Below are 13,954 nucleotides of genomic sequence, written 5' to 3' on the forward strand. Positions count from 1 at the left end.
GCTCTTTATAACGGACCCAACAGAAGAGGTGTCTCCCGCTCAGCTGAGGACGGAAGCAGATTCAATTTCCGAAACGCTGTTTTATAGTTTTTACAATACCGGACGATGGACCATGCCCCAAAACCCAATTCTGAGCTACCGTCGGAACCCTTCAGAATCTACTCTAAAGCCCTGTATTTCTTGGTTCAACGGTAATTGCACGAAACAGGGAGAAATGCGTTAAAAACACTTTCACCTCTACATTTTTGGGTGGTGGGAGTAAACTGCGTGATGGGGGAAATTATTAACGTAGGTTTATATATGGATAACCGCATTCAAACAATTCAACACACATCTGTTGTACACATAAATGCAATTACGTGACCACGTAAGCCACCATCACAAAATAATGAGAAACAAAACAGCGATCTGCATTTACACACTGAATTACAGCCTCAGATATTTCATGAGTCGATACGACTTAATTAATAATGTTTTACGACAAGGGGAATTTGGATAGCTCAGTCGGAATAGCGATGGGCTGGAAAGCAGGGCTTCAATTCCCGAGAGGTGCATGAGTTTTCGCTTCTCCCCAGCGGTCCATCTAACCTCCTATCCAGTGGGTACCGGGGTATAGCGACCGGGACGTGAAGCTGACCACTTACTTCCATCTAATGCCGAGGTCAAGAATGATGGCGTTGCACATCCCCTGACTGATGAATTAAGTACAGGGGAAACTTCACTTTTACCTACGGCATGGACTGGAGCTTAGCCCAGACATTTCTTCTATCTCTAAGCACCATCTTTATGCTTTACTTCACGGGAACTGTAATGTTAGGGGGGAGAGTGGAGTCATGCCAGAGCACTTGGCGACACAAACGATCAACAGAGCTTCTTATCGAGTTGTTGTTTTGTTTGCTCCTGCTGTTTTCCATCTACTGATAGTTACTACGACACCAGATATTCGTGTAAGGTCAAGGTTAAGGAAGACAGCAAAGGTTTCACAGCGTTTTTTATTGCTAGTGGGGTGGGGCTAAGTCCCTTGTACTGCGGCCACTTCTGGCCTATTGTACCAGCCCCAGATGATAGGTGAGGGTGATTGTGGAGCAGTTGATGGAATGGAGATTGGTAGGGGAAACCGAAGTACTCGGAGAAAACCTGCCCCAGCGCCACTTTGTTCACCACAAATCCCACTTGACCAGACCCGGGATTGAACCCGGGCCGCCGTGGTCGGAAGCCAGCGACTAACCGCTTAAGCTATGGCGCGACCCTTTCATACAGTATGGCCGAGGGGACATCAAGGAAACTGGAAACCGCAACGCAACAGCAATTCTCCTCCGAAATTACGGTTGCCAGTTTCCTTGGCGTTCCCTCGGCCTAACAGGAGACGAAATGCGATCCCTGACGGAGCATACCTAAACAGGGCCTGACTGTGCGAATAACAGCAAGACTTCTATTATCAATAAAGCAACAGAAACTGTACCAAGGAACTGTTAGGCAATATCCCATAAACTTTTGCTTGCCAGACTGCTGTCTAGCTCTTGCGACCCGGTCATCTCGACACGGGTTTTCTTGATTTTCCTGTCTTTAAGCAAATGCTGAGATAGTTTCCAAGGTGCTGCTGCGTGCTTCTCATGCAACCCTCCGGACTTAAATTAATCAAAATTAAGCTCCATTGCTGTTAACGGTAAAGTTTTTCCTGTGCTTAACTAATTAAGCGCTATACCATGAAGATGTCTGTAGGAGTGGATGTATAAATACAAGTATTCTTGACCACGGTACTAGCTGTCATAGCCACTATTTCTTTTAATTATATGTCGACATTAATTTTTTTTCCTTGGCACTACAGCCCCAGTGAGCCTAGGCCTACCTCCATGAACTTCTCCGTTCACTTCGGATTTTCTAGATCTTACACGTTCGGTAGGACTCCTTGCGCGGGTGATCAGCTCGTCGCAAGGCCTCTACCTGTACACAAACATCCATGCCCTGAGTGTGATTCGAACCCACGATCCCGGCTTCCGAGCGAGCGAAGACAGTGTATGCCTTAGACCGCTCGACAACCGTGACCGGCAGACATTAATTCAGAAAATAATAATTCCGCGGCCACTGTTTGAAGCCATTGCTAACAATCCTAACGCCTCCACGTTCGCTCTGCTCTTATCAGAAGGACGAGCGGGCGAGGCCTGGGAATCTTGTGACAGAACAGTGCTCCTGCCTCTCCTCATAAGAAAGTGTCTTCATTTTCCCGCGACTTTTCACTTTCACCTGAGCTTCAACTATACTCTCTTCCTCACCTCTGCCCCCAATACCGGAAAACTTGATTCTGCGCAATGTGCGTTTCAACCTTGAGGTCACACTGAACAGAACAGAACTGGCAACAAACAAGCTTTTCAAGGGAAGGGTGAGATGGGCTTTACATGCATTAATCATGTGAAGCACTGCTTTTAAATACCGTTTAAAAGGGGCCCGTTTCCTTTCAGGGGTATGAGATTTTTCTATTCTCCAATGTCCAAACCGGCCCTGAGGCACACCCAGCGTCCTATATAATGGATATGTGGGTGTTTCCCCGTGTGTTAAGCGGAGGGGACGTGAAGATGACCATTCACTTCCATATGATGTGGAGGTTTAGGAATGGTAGAGCTATACCTCGGCCACACATCTTCATGGTGTTGTGCTTAATTAAGGGCAGACATAACTTTAACTTTAACTTTACCTTTACCTCATAGTATAAATATCAGATGGATAAACTAGTTCATAATGTTTACGGAAATAAGTTATTTTCAGAACCATACGAAACACATGGATATATTATGTGAACAAAATGTAAGAGTTTTTTAACGTTAAAACAGTTGGCACATAAAACAACCATTCTGCTTTGAAGTTTTACAATTACGCCTTCTGGAATGTGATGCCGTGTAGTTTGGTAGATGTAAAGTTAATGCGCATGTACTCCACGGAAGAAGGTATTTTCGCTTCTGTCGCTCAAGATCCTGGGAACCTCATATCTTACGTATGCATTTTTTGCAGTATTTCATACCTGAATGGTACTGATGCTTGTTTACATACAAATAATACCCTCTCAGGGAGCTGAACGCGGTACAGGGACTATTCTTTCCTGCATTTCGTTAAATATACGCCATATCGAAAACTATTGCAAGGAGAAGTTGTAAATTTTAATTAAATATGTGGGCCTTTTATGTCGTGCAGGCCTTATCATTATTTTGTAGGATGAGGAGGCTTTGAGAAAATAAAATTCGCTCTAAGCTTCATGTCATTATGTAGGATCGATACGAACCAAAATTAAATTCTGAACACAATTCTGACGCAGCCTCTCAATAATAAATTATTTCGAAATCCGTTTATTAGTCTGAGGGATGAAACACAAGGAGAGCTGTAACCTCCCCATTATGAATTCCTTTATTACACTTTACGCAAAGAACGTATAAAAATCGCGTAAATAAATAATTCCATATTTAGCTTCAAACCCGCGTACCGCAATACAAAAACCGCCGTTTGCAGTTACCAGCATCGGTAAGTGGTTACGAAAATAGCATTTTAATCTAAAAAGAAATAGCAGTTTGCCGTTACCAGCATCGGTGTTACAAAAATAGCATTTTATTCTAAAAAGAAATAGCAGTTTGCCGTTACCAGCATCGGTAAGCGGTTACAAAAATAGCATTTTATTCTCAAAAGAAATAGCAGTTTGCCGTTACCGGCATCGGTAAGTGGTTACGAAAATTGCATTTTAATCTGAAAAGAAACAGCAGTTTGCCGTTACCAGTATTGGTAAGTGGTTACGAAAATAGCATTTTAATCTGAAAAGAAAAACATTAAACATACACATCCAATTTGCGCTTCAAACATCCGATCGGTCATCGGCGGCGAAGCTTCTACACATTTTTACCACTGACACATACGCGATTTCTCGCCGAACAGACGCTTTCATTTGGTTGTGCGGAAATCATAAAAGTTTATTTTCCGTACCTTCCTGAGTCCCGCTGTCAATGTTCGCCGTGTTTAAACATTCAATTTAAAGAACTGCCAAGTGACAATTATTTAAATTGATTCTTAAAATTACAGACCCAAATTCTCAGGATAGCTCAGTCGGTATAGGGACTGGCTACGGGCTTGACGACCGAGGGGTCGGAGTCCCAGTAGGGAAGACAATTTTCTCTTCTCAACGTCGTTCAGACCGGCTCTGAGGTTCAGCCAACCCCGGATCCATTGGGTACCGGGGGCGCTTTCCCGGGGATAAAGCGGCCGGGGCGTGAAGATGACCACTTAACCTCCAACTAGTGTCGATGTCAAGAAAATGTGGATCTATACATCCATTCTCCCATACGCCTTCGTGGGGTAGTGCTTTATTAGTTAAGCAAAGGGACTTTACATTTTTATTACAGAAAGGAGTTGTCAGCCCACAAACCACCATCTGGCTGGAGGAGCGCCAGTTGTTGGCTGTCCGCGACGTATCATTTCATATACGGTATTCGCAATTCGCCTTCATACCTGAAGTTCCACGAGCAACCTGGGGACGCGGCATGCCGTGAGGGCAGCTGAATATGGCCAGCTTCAGAAACGTGAGTACCGCACCGCCCCATTTTAAGGTGACGTTCCTTTTCAAATGCTGTTTCTTAGAAATGCTTTACTTTCGGGGGCTTGACAATAAATATGAAGAGTCTATTATTTCTTAATGCCACAGTTTTTTGATTTCTTTGTAAGAAAACTTTTCCCCTATTTTCGCATTCGAAAAATTGGGGGTAACTTTATGTTCGGGTTTATACGCTGTTTCGCATAGGCCATTTTGCAGTTCTGACTGCGTTCTACGTGGGCTCCGTGAACCGGACAATTTACGTTCAGAGAGTGGACACACCACACCTCAACTACAACAGCCTATTACCGTACGAGTGTGAACATTTCGCGCATCATAACGTGCAGAATCTACAGTTCATATAAACGCGAGTCTCAACTTAACGACACTCCAACAAATCACGGATTTACGATTTTCAGTGCAGTACGTCCCACATATTTTTGTGTGATACATATCAAACGATACCAGCAAAAAGAGTCAGAACCAGTAACGTATGGTGACTGTGCTGGCGAGACCCAGCGGCAATTACCAATTACGCTGATTTCCTCTCTGCAGTAAAACGAATTATGTGTAAATGAAAACAGAATAGCAAACTAAACAGACTGCATTAATGTTAATTTTTAGGCAGACTGTACTGGACTGACCTTGGCCTTGGCCGGAATATCTGTTTCTGCATATCTAATTGAAGCGAGTTTAAATAAACAACATCTCTCAAACGAATTCGTTAACGAACTGTTCAAGTACGCTAAAGACACATACATTTAGGAATGCCTTCATATTTATCTCTTGAAAAGGCTGCACTTCACAAACATGTTTTCCTCTGCAGCTTATCATACTTTGCTCTCAGACACTCACTGCCATTCTAGTGCCTTGCCGTATGAGATATTGCCTTTCTTGCAAAAAGCACCTCAGAGACGTCGCGTGACCGTACTGCGTGATCAGTCCTTGACATGGATTGGAATGTACTTAACGACGCGCTGTTTACATATATTCAACTTCGGAAAAACGGCCCCTTTTTTAGCCATAGCTTTGCTTGGAACATTCTGACAGATTCCATCCGGTTTTCACTCCTTTGGATTTGACAATAATATTTTTAGAATAAACAAAGGTATAATTTTGCCCGTGGTTCTGTATGGGTGTGACACTTCGTCTCTGACATTAAGGGAGGAACACAGACTGAGGTTGTTTGAGAAAAGGGTGTTGAGAATATTTGGACCTAAGAGAAATGAAGTGAAGGGAGGTTGGAGAAAACTGCATAACGAGGAGCTTCATAACTCGTACTCTTGTCCAAATATAATTAGAATGATCAAGTCAAGGATGATGAGATTGACAGTGCATGTAACACGGATGGGGGAGAAGAATGCATATAGGATATTGGTGGGAAAGCCACAAGGAAATAAACCACTAGGAAGACCAAGACATAGGTAAGTGGATAATATTAAAAGCGATCTTAGAGATATAGAATGTGATGGTGTGGATTGGACCGATGAGACTCAGGATAGGGCCAGTGGAGGGTTTCTTCTGAACACGGTAATGAATCTCCGAGTTCCATAAAATGCTGGGAAGTTCTTGAATTTTTTTACAGAGCAAGGTCGTCAGCCCTGCGTCCAACACCGCCAACAACCAAACCCGGAAGACCAGGTCCCTGCATTTATGTCCCCCAGTGACAGGACTGTCCAGTTATACCCCCAGGCATCTGGTTCCTTTTCGTCGCCGCCTATGACTGCGTAGGGCTATGGTGGAGGTATCCTAAACCGCCTCCACGCGGGATTTTACGTATATTGACTATGATGACATGCTTTTGCATTGCTATGATTGTTGACTCTAACATAATATTGTGCTGGACACTGTCCTTATCTTAATTAAATTTAAAACTATACGACATTCTGCAAGCTGTTCTGCTTCCGTCATCAGGTATGAAATGGCAAACGATTCTGTTCACTTCGGCCCTTTAGACAGAGCTAGTCTCTCGTAGGCTCTGTCAAGGCCAATCAACTGAACTGGGTCCTTTCGCTATACATGATGAAGGAAGCAGATCCAGCTTCCGAAACGTCATATAATTTTAATCTTGACTATGCCAGTGGTCTATGCCCAACATAATTTTATAATTCAACCTTCAAAGATCATTTGACGCAAAATAAGTTAGCCCATTCTCGGCCTGTAGGGGCTTACAGCCATTTAACCGCGGCTGTAATTCTGCCTAGCGTAAACTAACACTCAACGACTGTGCCATGTCATATATGTAATGTTACAAAGATCTATTCATGTGCTCCAAATATACAAATCTAACCGCCTCTGTGGTCTAGTGGTCAGCGTTCTTGGCTACAGATCCGGAGGTCTGGGTTCGATTACCGGCTCTACCAGATTTCTCCTGAGAAGTAGTGGGTCTGGAACGGGATCCACTCAGTCTCGTGATGATAACTGAGGAGCTATTTCAAGGAAATAGCGGCCGTGGTGATTCGTTGCGCTGATCGCGCGATACCCTCTATCCGCAAAAGTTGGCACTAAACTTCGCCGACAAGCGGCGGTCGCTCGGTCGGTATAGTTCGCTTGCGGACTAAAATCAAGGTGTTTTTTATGGTAAATGGTAGATACGTTATCATTTTGCTCAACTAATTCAGCACCAAACAGTGAAGACGTATGGGGAGTACAGCTCCATTTCTTGCCTCGACAACATTAACAGGGGTGAGTGATGTGCTTCATAACGCCAGCAAAACAGCCATCAGTACCCCCAAGGGATCGAGGTTCGATTTCGGGCATGCTTTTAGTCGCTATACGGGGCCGAAGGATGGTATGGGGTCGCATAGATGTGCACTGATGCCAACTGGTGCTGTGAAATGCCCTGCTGGGAAGCAGGCTCTGTCAGCAAATCTGAACTTTCTAGCCCCAAGAGGTGACCCTGGGTGTAGAAGATAGGAGGAAAGTGATGGGGGAGTGTCTGGCGCCCTACAACGGGACTATTCGCCTCGGAGAGTGAATCCTGACAGAGAATTCGGGGTCCTACAGTAAGTTAGTTGGGTTTGACACTCAAACCCTCATCCTGTCAAAATCTTTTGATGTCGAGGATCTGAACAAGACAATAGCCTGGCGCCTTACTGTACGACTACTTAAAGCAACGAGCTGGAGAGGAAGGGCTATGGAACAAGAGGACATGGACGAGGGTCATGGAAACGATCGCGGTGCAAACTGGGCTGCAGAGCCATTAACAGTAGTAGTAGTAGTAGTAGTAGTAGTAGTAGTAGTAGTAGTAGTAGTAGTAGTAGCGTAGTAGCGCTAGTAGTGGTGGTGGTGGTGGTGGTAGCCGCTATACAGAAAATTAATACAACATGACGTGCTACTGTCGAAATACTCTCCCTTTAAAGCACTGAGTTTATTGTAAATCTACTCTGCCATTAAAAAGTTGCTTTTTGCCCCCAAAGTGTACTTCTCGGTTTCGTATGACTCAGAATAAACCGCGATTATGTCCCTACACCGCATTGCAACGGAGAGACAGTGCGTTTCCAGGGTTTCTACCTTAATACACAAATCACACACATTTCCAGAGTAACACAATAAATTAAAATAGGCGATCTTACCGTGATCTGTCTGAGAAGAATTCAAATTTGGATTTCTTCTTGGCACCGTTTCCAGAGCCACTATGGACGGGGGAAACACTTGGCTCGCTGGATCCCGACGCAGGTGGCGACGAGGACCCAGTGGAAGATGACAGTGACCCAGTGCGACCCCTGACCTCGCCGGCAGCAGAAATCAGCTGGGCTTCCGTCCCCGCTTTCACCCCGTTGTTCTGCTGCCCTTGAACGTTGTTACTGTTTGGGTGGTACGCCGGGTGGGCGGACAGAGCCAGTGTTGGTCTTGTATTCTGTCGATTGCGGCGTTTCTTCTTCTTGTTAGCATCTGCATTATCTTCTGCACGGCCTCCGAAACCGACATTTGATGGAGGAGGCGGCATCCAATCCAAATCTTTCTTCAGATGGCCCCGGCCACAGCGACAACCACAAGCTTTGAATGCGAGATCGTAACCCTTCTTGGTCCACAGGTTTTGATGGCGCTGTCTCTCGGACCAAGACCTTGCACGGCCACAAGATTTCAAATAGGTTAGGACCGTTTGCTCCCAAGCATCGAAGCACTCCCTGTGCATGTACTGCCCAACATTACAGTGGTCATTATTGCAGGTCACTTTGACCGCGTCTCTCAGATCATCCAAGTTAATCATATCTGCGTTTGTATTGTTATTGTTGCTACCGGGACTGCCATAATTAGCACGCAAACACTCACCAGTTGGTACACAGCAGCGCGTCAAGTTAGCGTCATGATTCTCGATGGTTTCAGGATCGATACCAAAACCTTGAACTTCATTCCCGTTCCCGCCGGCGCCAGCTGCTCCAGCAGCGCCACCATGGCCCCCATGGCCAGCTCCACCATGACCACCGTGATGGTTTCGTCGAGGTGCCATTATCACCTGATTCTTCAAATTCAACGTACGCACAATCAAAATAGTTATCTAACTACTTTAAATTTTAAACATCACTAAGAAAATATTCGTCAATGAAAAATAATGTATTGTCAATAATGGCTGATTCAGTATTGAAAGTTTTTTAACGGCTGAGCAACTATCATTAACAATAACGTACCTCCGGTATGTCTGTAACTTCGTTTGTTATTGCTTGAAACTGTTCAAATGACAAGCAAACCAGCGAAATCTTAAACTACATTCGTTCACCTATGAAATGGTTCATTGACATTAATAAAATATAACACCAGATGTTATCTTAAAGAGTGAACACAGCGACACTTCGTCTTCACACGTATACTTCAATCACACGCGAAAAATGTTCCAACAGTTCTCTACTGTACTTCACCAACAAAGGCTTCCAAAATACTGCAGAACTTAACCTTGACTCCCAATCACATACTATTCAAAACTGTACGATATCGATACGATAAATGACCATAAAGTGTACCTTACCACACAGTTATATAACTTGAATCCATGCAGATAAATTCGACACTTTCCAAACTCGCATTAGTTAGTGTGTTTACTTTCTTTACACTGTACAGAACCCTAGCAATCTCTTGCTACAGGTCATGTTTTCGTTTCTTACCCTAAGCTGAATAAAAAGGAACAATATAAATGGCTTGCATTCAGTTCTAACAATATTATAGTTTTATAACTGTGAAATAAACCTCCACCACAACGAAAACTTCAAAATAACGAGGAAACTGTTAAGAGCATTAACTTCCACACTTCTCTACCAGCCGGCTTCTAACCTACAACCAACGAACTCAGCCGCGTCCCGGCATAACACTTCACTGTCGGCGCGCGCAACGAAGAGGCCTGCGCGAAACGAGCGCTGTTATTGGTCCGTTTCGAAGGTGGGGAGAAACAAGACCGTAACAAACTTGTCACGTGCTTAACCTAGAAAATTACTGGCCTTAAAACTTCCCTTTCAGTTTCAATAGCATCTACAGCCAACAGCAGTAAGAAATAGCTGCAGAGTAATTTATATTTGAAGTGTGATTCACTGAAGAAAATGAAAGTGTATGTATGCGCGCTGGATTACAAATTTGTTTACAAATATGGCCGTTAATTCAAACCGCGATAATCAACTACCGAAGTGAGATTAATGTTCTGATGGAGGTATCAAGATTACGGTTGTCTGGGATGGGACTCCGTGTGGTTTGGAAGATGGGAAGATTTCGGAGGAATATACTGCTTCCATCTTCAGTATAGAGGGTTGTAAGATGGAGAACATTTTCGTACGAAACGTTAGTGCCTATCTATCATATTGAATGGGATTAAATCTCAGAAGTCTACCGGTAATGTTTCCTGTTACCAAGCTAATTTACTGACGAAGGTTCTTATGGAACTGACCAAATTGCACGACTAGGAATTTCGCCAAATTTAGTTAAGGTGATCAAGTCAAGGAGGATGAGATGGGCAGGGCATGTAGCAAGTATGGAGAAAAGCGAAATTCATATGGGAGCTTGGTGGGGAAGCCAGAAGGAAAGAGACCACTAGCAAGACCTAGACTTAGGTAGGATGGCAATATTAGAATTGATCTTAGAGGGATCGGATGGGGTGATATGAACTGGACTGATCTGCCTATGGATAGGGACTAGTGTCGGGGTTTTGTGAACACGGCAATGAGCCTTAGAGTTCCGTAAATTGTTGGGAAATTCTTGAGTAGCTGAGCAACTGGTGGCTTTGCAAGGACTCAACGGAATTAGTGTAGTTAGTTATGGCAGTGACTCTGAAGAGTAGACACTCTGGCTTCCAGGACATGACGCTGCGCAGCCTGGTAAAAACTTTCCGACGTTTCGGAGGAATGTATTGCCTCCGTGGGTCGAAGAGTATTAAAAACAACACCCAAGCAGCAAGCTGTTCCTAAGAAACGTTGGTAAACTTCTACCAGACTACATGGCGTCACTATCCGTAAGATAATACTCTTGCTATTCAATATTTGTTTCGATTTGCGGACTGAACAAATTTCCCACATAGGTCTCACAGAGTAGGTTACTTCTGTTTCAATACATCGACGAGCCAAAGCGGACGACCCTTGAGAGCTGGAGCCGTAATTACAAACCACGAAACTACGTGTGTAGATATCTACACTTAGGTCCAGGGTCCAGGTACGGATTTATTGCGGGGGTGGGGTGTCGCCCCGGTGTCCCCACGAGAGAGAAACAGAACTCACAGGTTTTACCGAGATATCTGCTTATTATTATTATTATTTCTTACAATACCTAAAACTAAAAACTAACATTTTTGTTTTTAGGTATTGTAAGAAATAATAATAAGATAAAATAAGTGATGTAGCCTAAATTTGTTGTTGCTGACAGGGGCCTCCATATTTTGATTGCTCCTTGGCAAATCAAACCCTGCACAGGTCTATGCTGTTTGCCTATAAAAAGGAGCTCACTGTAGGTTTTACGACTCTGACTTTACTTCAAACGTTTCTTCGGTTGTTGCCCAGAGAGACGAAGTTCGCTAAGTTGTAATGTTTCCGAGTGCATTCCCGGTTAAAATCTCGGCCAGAATACCAACTATCCTTGCCGAGTCTTTCAGTGGTATTCCTCAGTCCGTCCAGGAAAATACACCAAACAGACCACGACGGCTTACTTTGATATCCTTTCTTATTGTTCACTCTTATCCTGAATTTGATTGTTACGTAGTCTGAACTATTGTGGTGTTATTAAATAAAATACGAATATGATAAATAAATAAAAATAAAGGTAAAATTGTCCCTGTGCTTAACTAAGCACTACGCAATGAAGGCGTATGTGGGAGATGTATAGACCCACGTTTTCTTGACCTTGGCACTAATTGGGGGTGAGTGGTCAGCTTCACGTTCCGGCTGCGTTAGCCCCGGGGAAAGAGCCACGGGTATCCATTGGATTGGAAGCAGGGTGGGCCCCAGAACCGGTGTCGACGACATGGAGAAGTGAAAATTCTTGGCCCTACCGAGACTCGAACTCCGACCCCTCGGTCGTCCAGCCCGTAAAAATCACTATACTTACCGTGCTATCCTGGATCTCAATACATATGTAAATAAATAATATAATAATAGTAAATAATATATAAATTTCAGAATGAAAAGAATGTTTGATCATAGCCGATTTCAACTGGCCATTTGGAATCAAGAAGCAGTGTCATAACTCATGCTAAAAATTGGAAAAAAATTAAGTTTGAACACAAATTTAGACTTGTTATTAATCGTTGGAAAGTGATAACAATTTTATGATTGTATTTCTTATCATTGATCTTATGACCTTTAAAATGACGTTTTCCTTATTTTAATTTTTAAATGGTTTATTTAATATTGTCACGTAATGTGTGTGACTATAGACGGGGTTTGGATTGATGAATGGATTTANCCCCTCGGTCGTCCAGCCCGTAAAAATCACTATACTTACCGTGCTATCCTGGATCTCAATACATATGTAAATAAATAATATAATAATAGTAAATAATATATAAATTTCAGAATGAAAAGAATGTTTGATCATAGCCGATTTCAACTGGCCATTTGGAATCAAGAAGCAGTGTCATAACTCATGCTAAAAATTGGAAAAAAATTAAGTTTGAACACAAATTTAGACTTGTTATTAATCGTTGGAAAGTGATAACAATTTTATGATTGTATTTCTTATCATTGATCTTATGACCTTTAAAATGACGTTTTCCTTATTTTAATTTTTAAATGGTTTATTTAATATTGTCACGTAATGTGTGTGACTATAGACGGGGTTTGGATTGATGAATGGATTTATTGATCACTTACAGGTTGTACTACAAATAACTATAACAGTATCGCTATTTCCAGAATTTACAGTTCTCCGTTGTATAAACTAGTTCCTTCAGTCTATTACAATCTCCACTGGCCGTTTCCAGGCAATAGTTTTAACACAGGAAATATAAGTCTCACCGATTTACACATTCCAGATATAACACATAAAGTCTTCTCTTCACAGTCGGACTTTCAACTGAGCACTCTTGCAAATAACTATTTTCTTCGCAGCCCCCGTACAGAATTGTTCTAACCTTGTCCCTTGCTTATAACATCTCGGTACGGATCACATAGAAAACACAGCTCTTCTATTGCTGCTTTCATGTCTGTTGCTGCGGGAATGTGTTTACCGATCGGTTGCCCAGAAACGGCCCTGATATATCAGCCCATCTTGCGGTCGTTGCATAGCAATGGCTATACACGCTCTCTCTCTCTCTCTTTTCCTGCTGCTCCAGCTTTAGAGCACAGAGCATCCGTCAAACACTTTGCTTTACTTCAGTTTCTTAAGCCTAGACAGTCGGTAGGACCCTTTGGAAGGGGGATCAGCATGTTGCAGGGTGACTACCTACACAGGACAACACAAACAAAGAATAAACACAGACAAACATCCATGCCCCGAGCGGGATTCAAACCCACGATCACAGTGTTCGAGTGAGCGAAGACGGTTCTATACACGCTACAATATTTATGCTGATTTTATTTGTGTAATTTTAATAAGTTATTTTATTCCCATTCTGTTTTAATCTTTTCTTGAATTCTGCAAAACATAGGTCTAATGTATTCACTGTAACATATGAAGCACAGCTCCCTGCAATAAAGAATTAGGCTTACCAATATATTTCTAAGAACTATTTGTAGGAAAAGTGTTCCAGCAAATAGGCCGTCTTAAATTTTACCCGACAGAACATCGACTTGCCCTTCCGTCCTCATGTCTGCAATTGCTACAACGTCACTGAGAATGGCGTATTGATTAACGGCGTGCGGGCTGTGAGAGAGAGAGACTCTTATGACACACTACTTTAAGGTATAAACCCTTATCCTACTCTTCTTCAAGTATAATTAGCATGATCAAGTCAAGGAGGATGAGGTGAGCAGGGCA

At 43.0% G+C, this 13,954-nt stretch overlaps 1 protein-coding gene across 1 annotated transcript; it reads right to left on the reverse strand.

Moving 5' to 3' along the window:
• Positions 1-8,138: 8,138 nt before the first annotated feature.
• On the reverse strand, positions 8,139-9,825 carry LOC111866354 (headcase protein). The gene has a single exon (XM_023855219.2). It carries the CDS (start codon positions 9,018-9,020, stop codon positions 8,139-8,141), a length of 882 nt encoding a protein of 293 aa, XP_023710987.1. The 5' UTR covers positions 9,021-9,825.
• Between the last annotated feature and the right edge of the window lie 4,129 nt (positions 9,826-13,954).

The sequence above is a fragment of the Cryptotermes secundus genome, unplaced genomic scaffold, assembly GCF_002891405.2.
Source record: "Cryptotermes secundus unplaced genomic scaffold, Csec_1.0 scaffold96, whole genome shotgun sequence".
Classification (NCBI taxonomy): domain Eukaryota; kingdom Metazoa; phylum Arthropoda; class Insecta; order Blattodea; family Kalotermitidae; genus Cryptotermes; species Cryptotermes secundus.

Bases quoted from the DNA above. Each gene is read 5' to 3' on its own strand.
- LOC111866354 (XM_023855219.2), bottom strand. From the start codon at position 9,020: ATGGCACCTCGACGAAACCATCACGGTGGTCATGGTGGAGCTGGCCAT.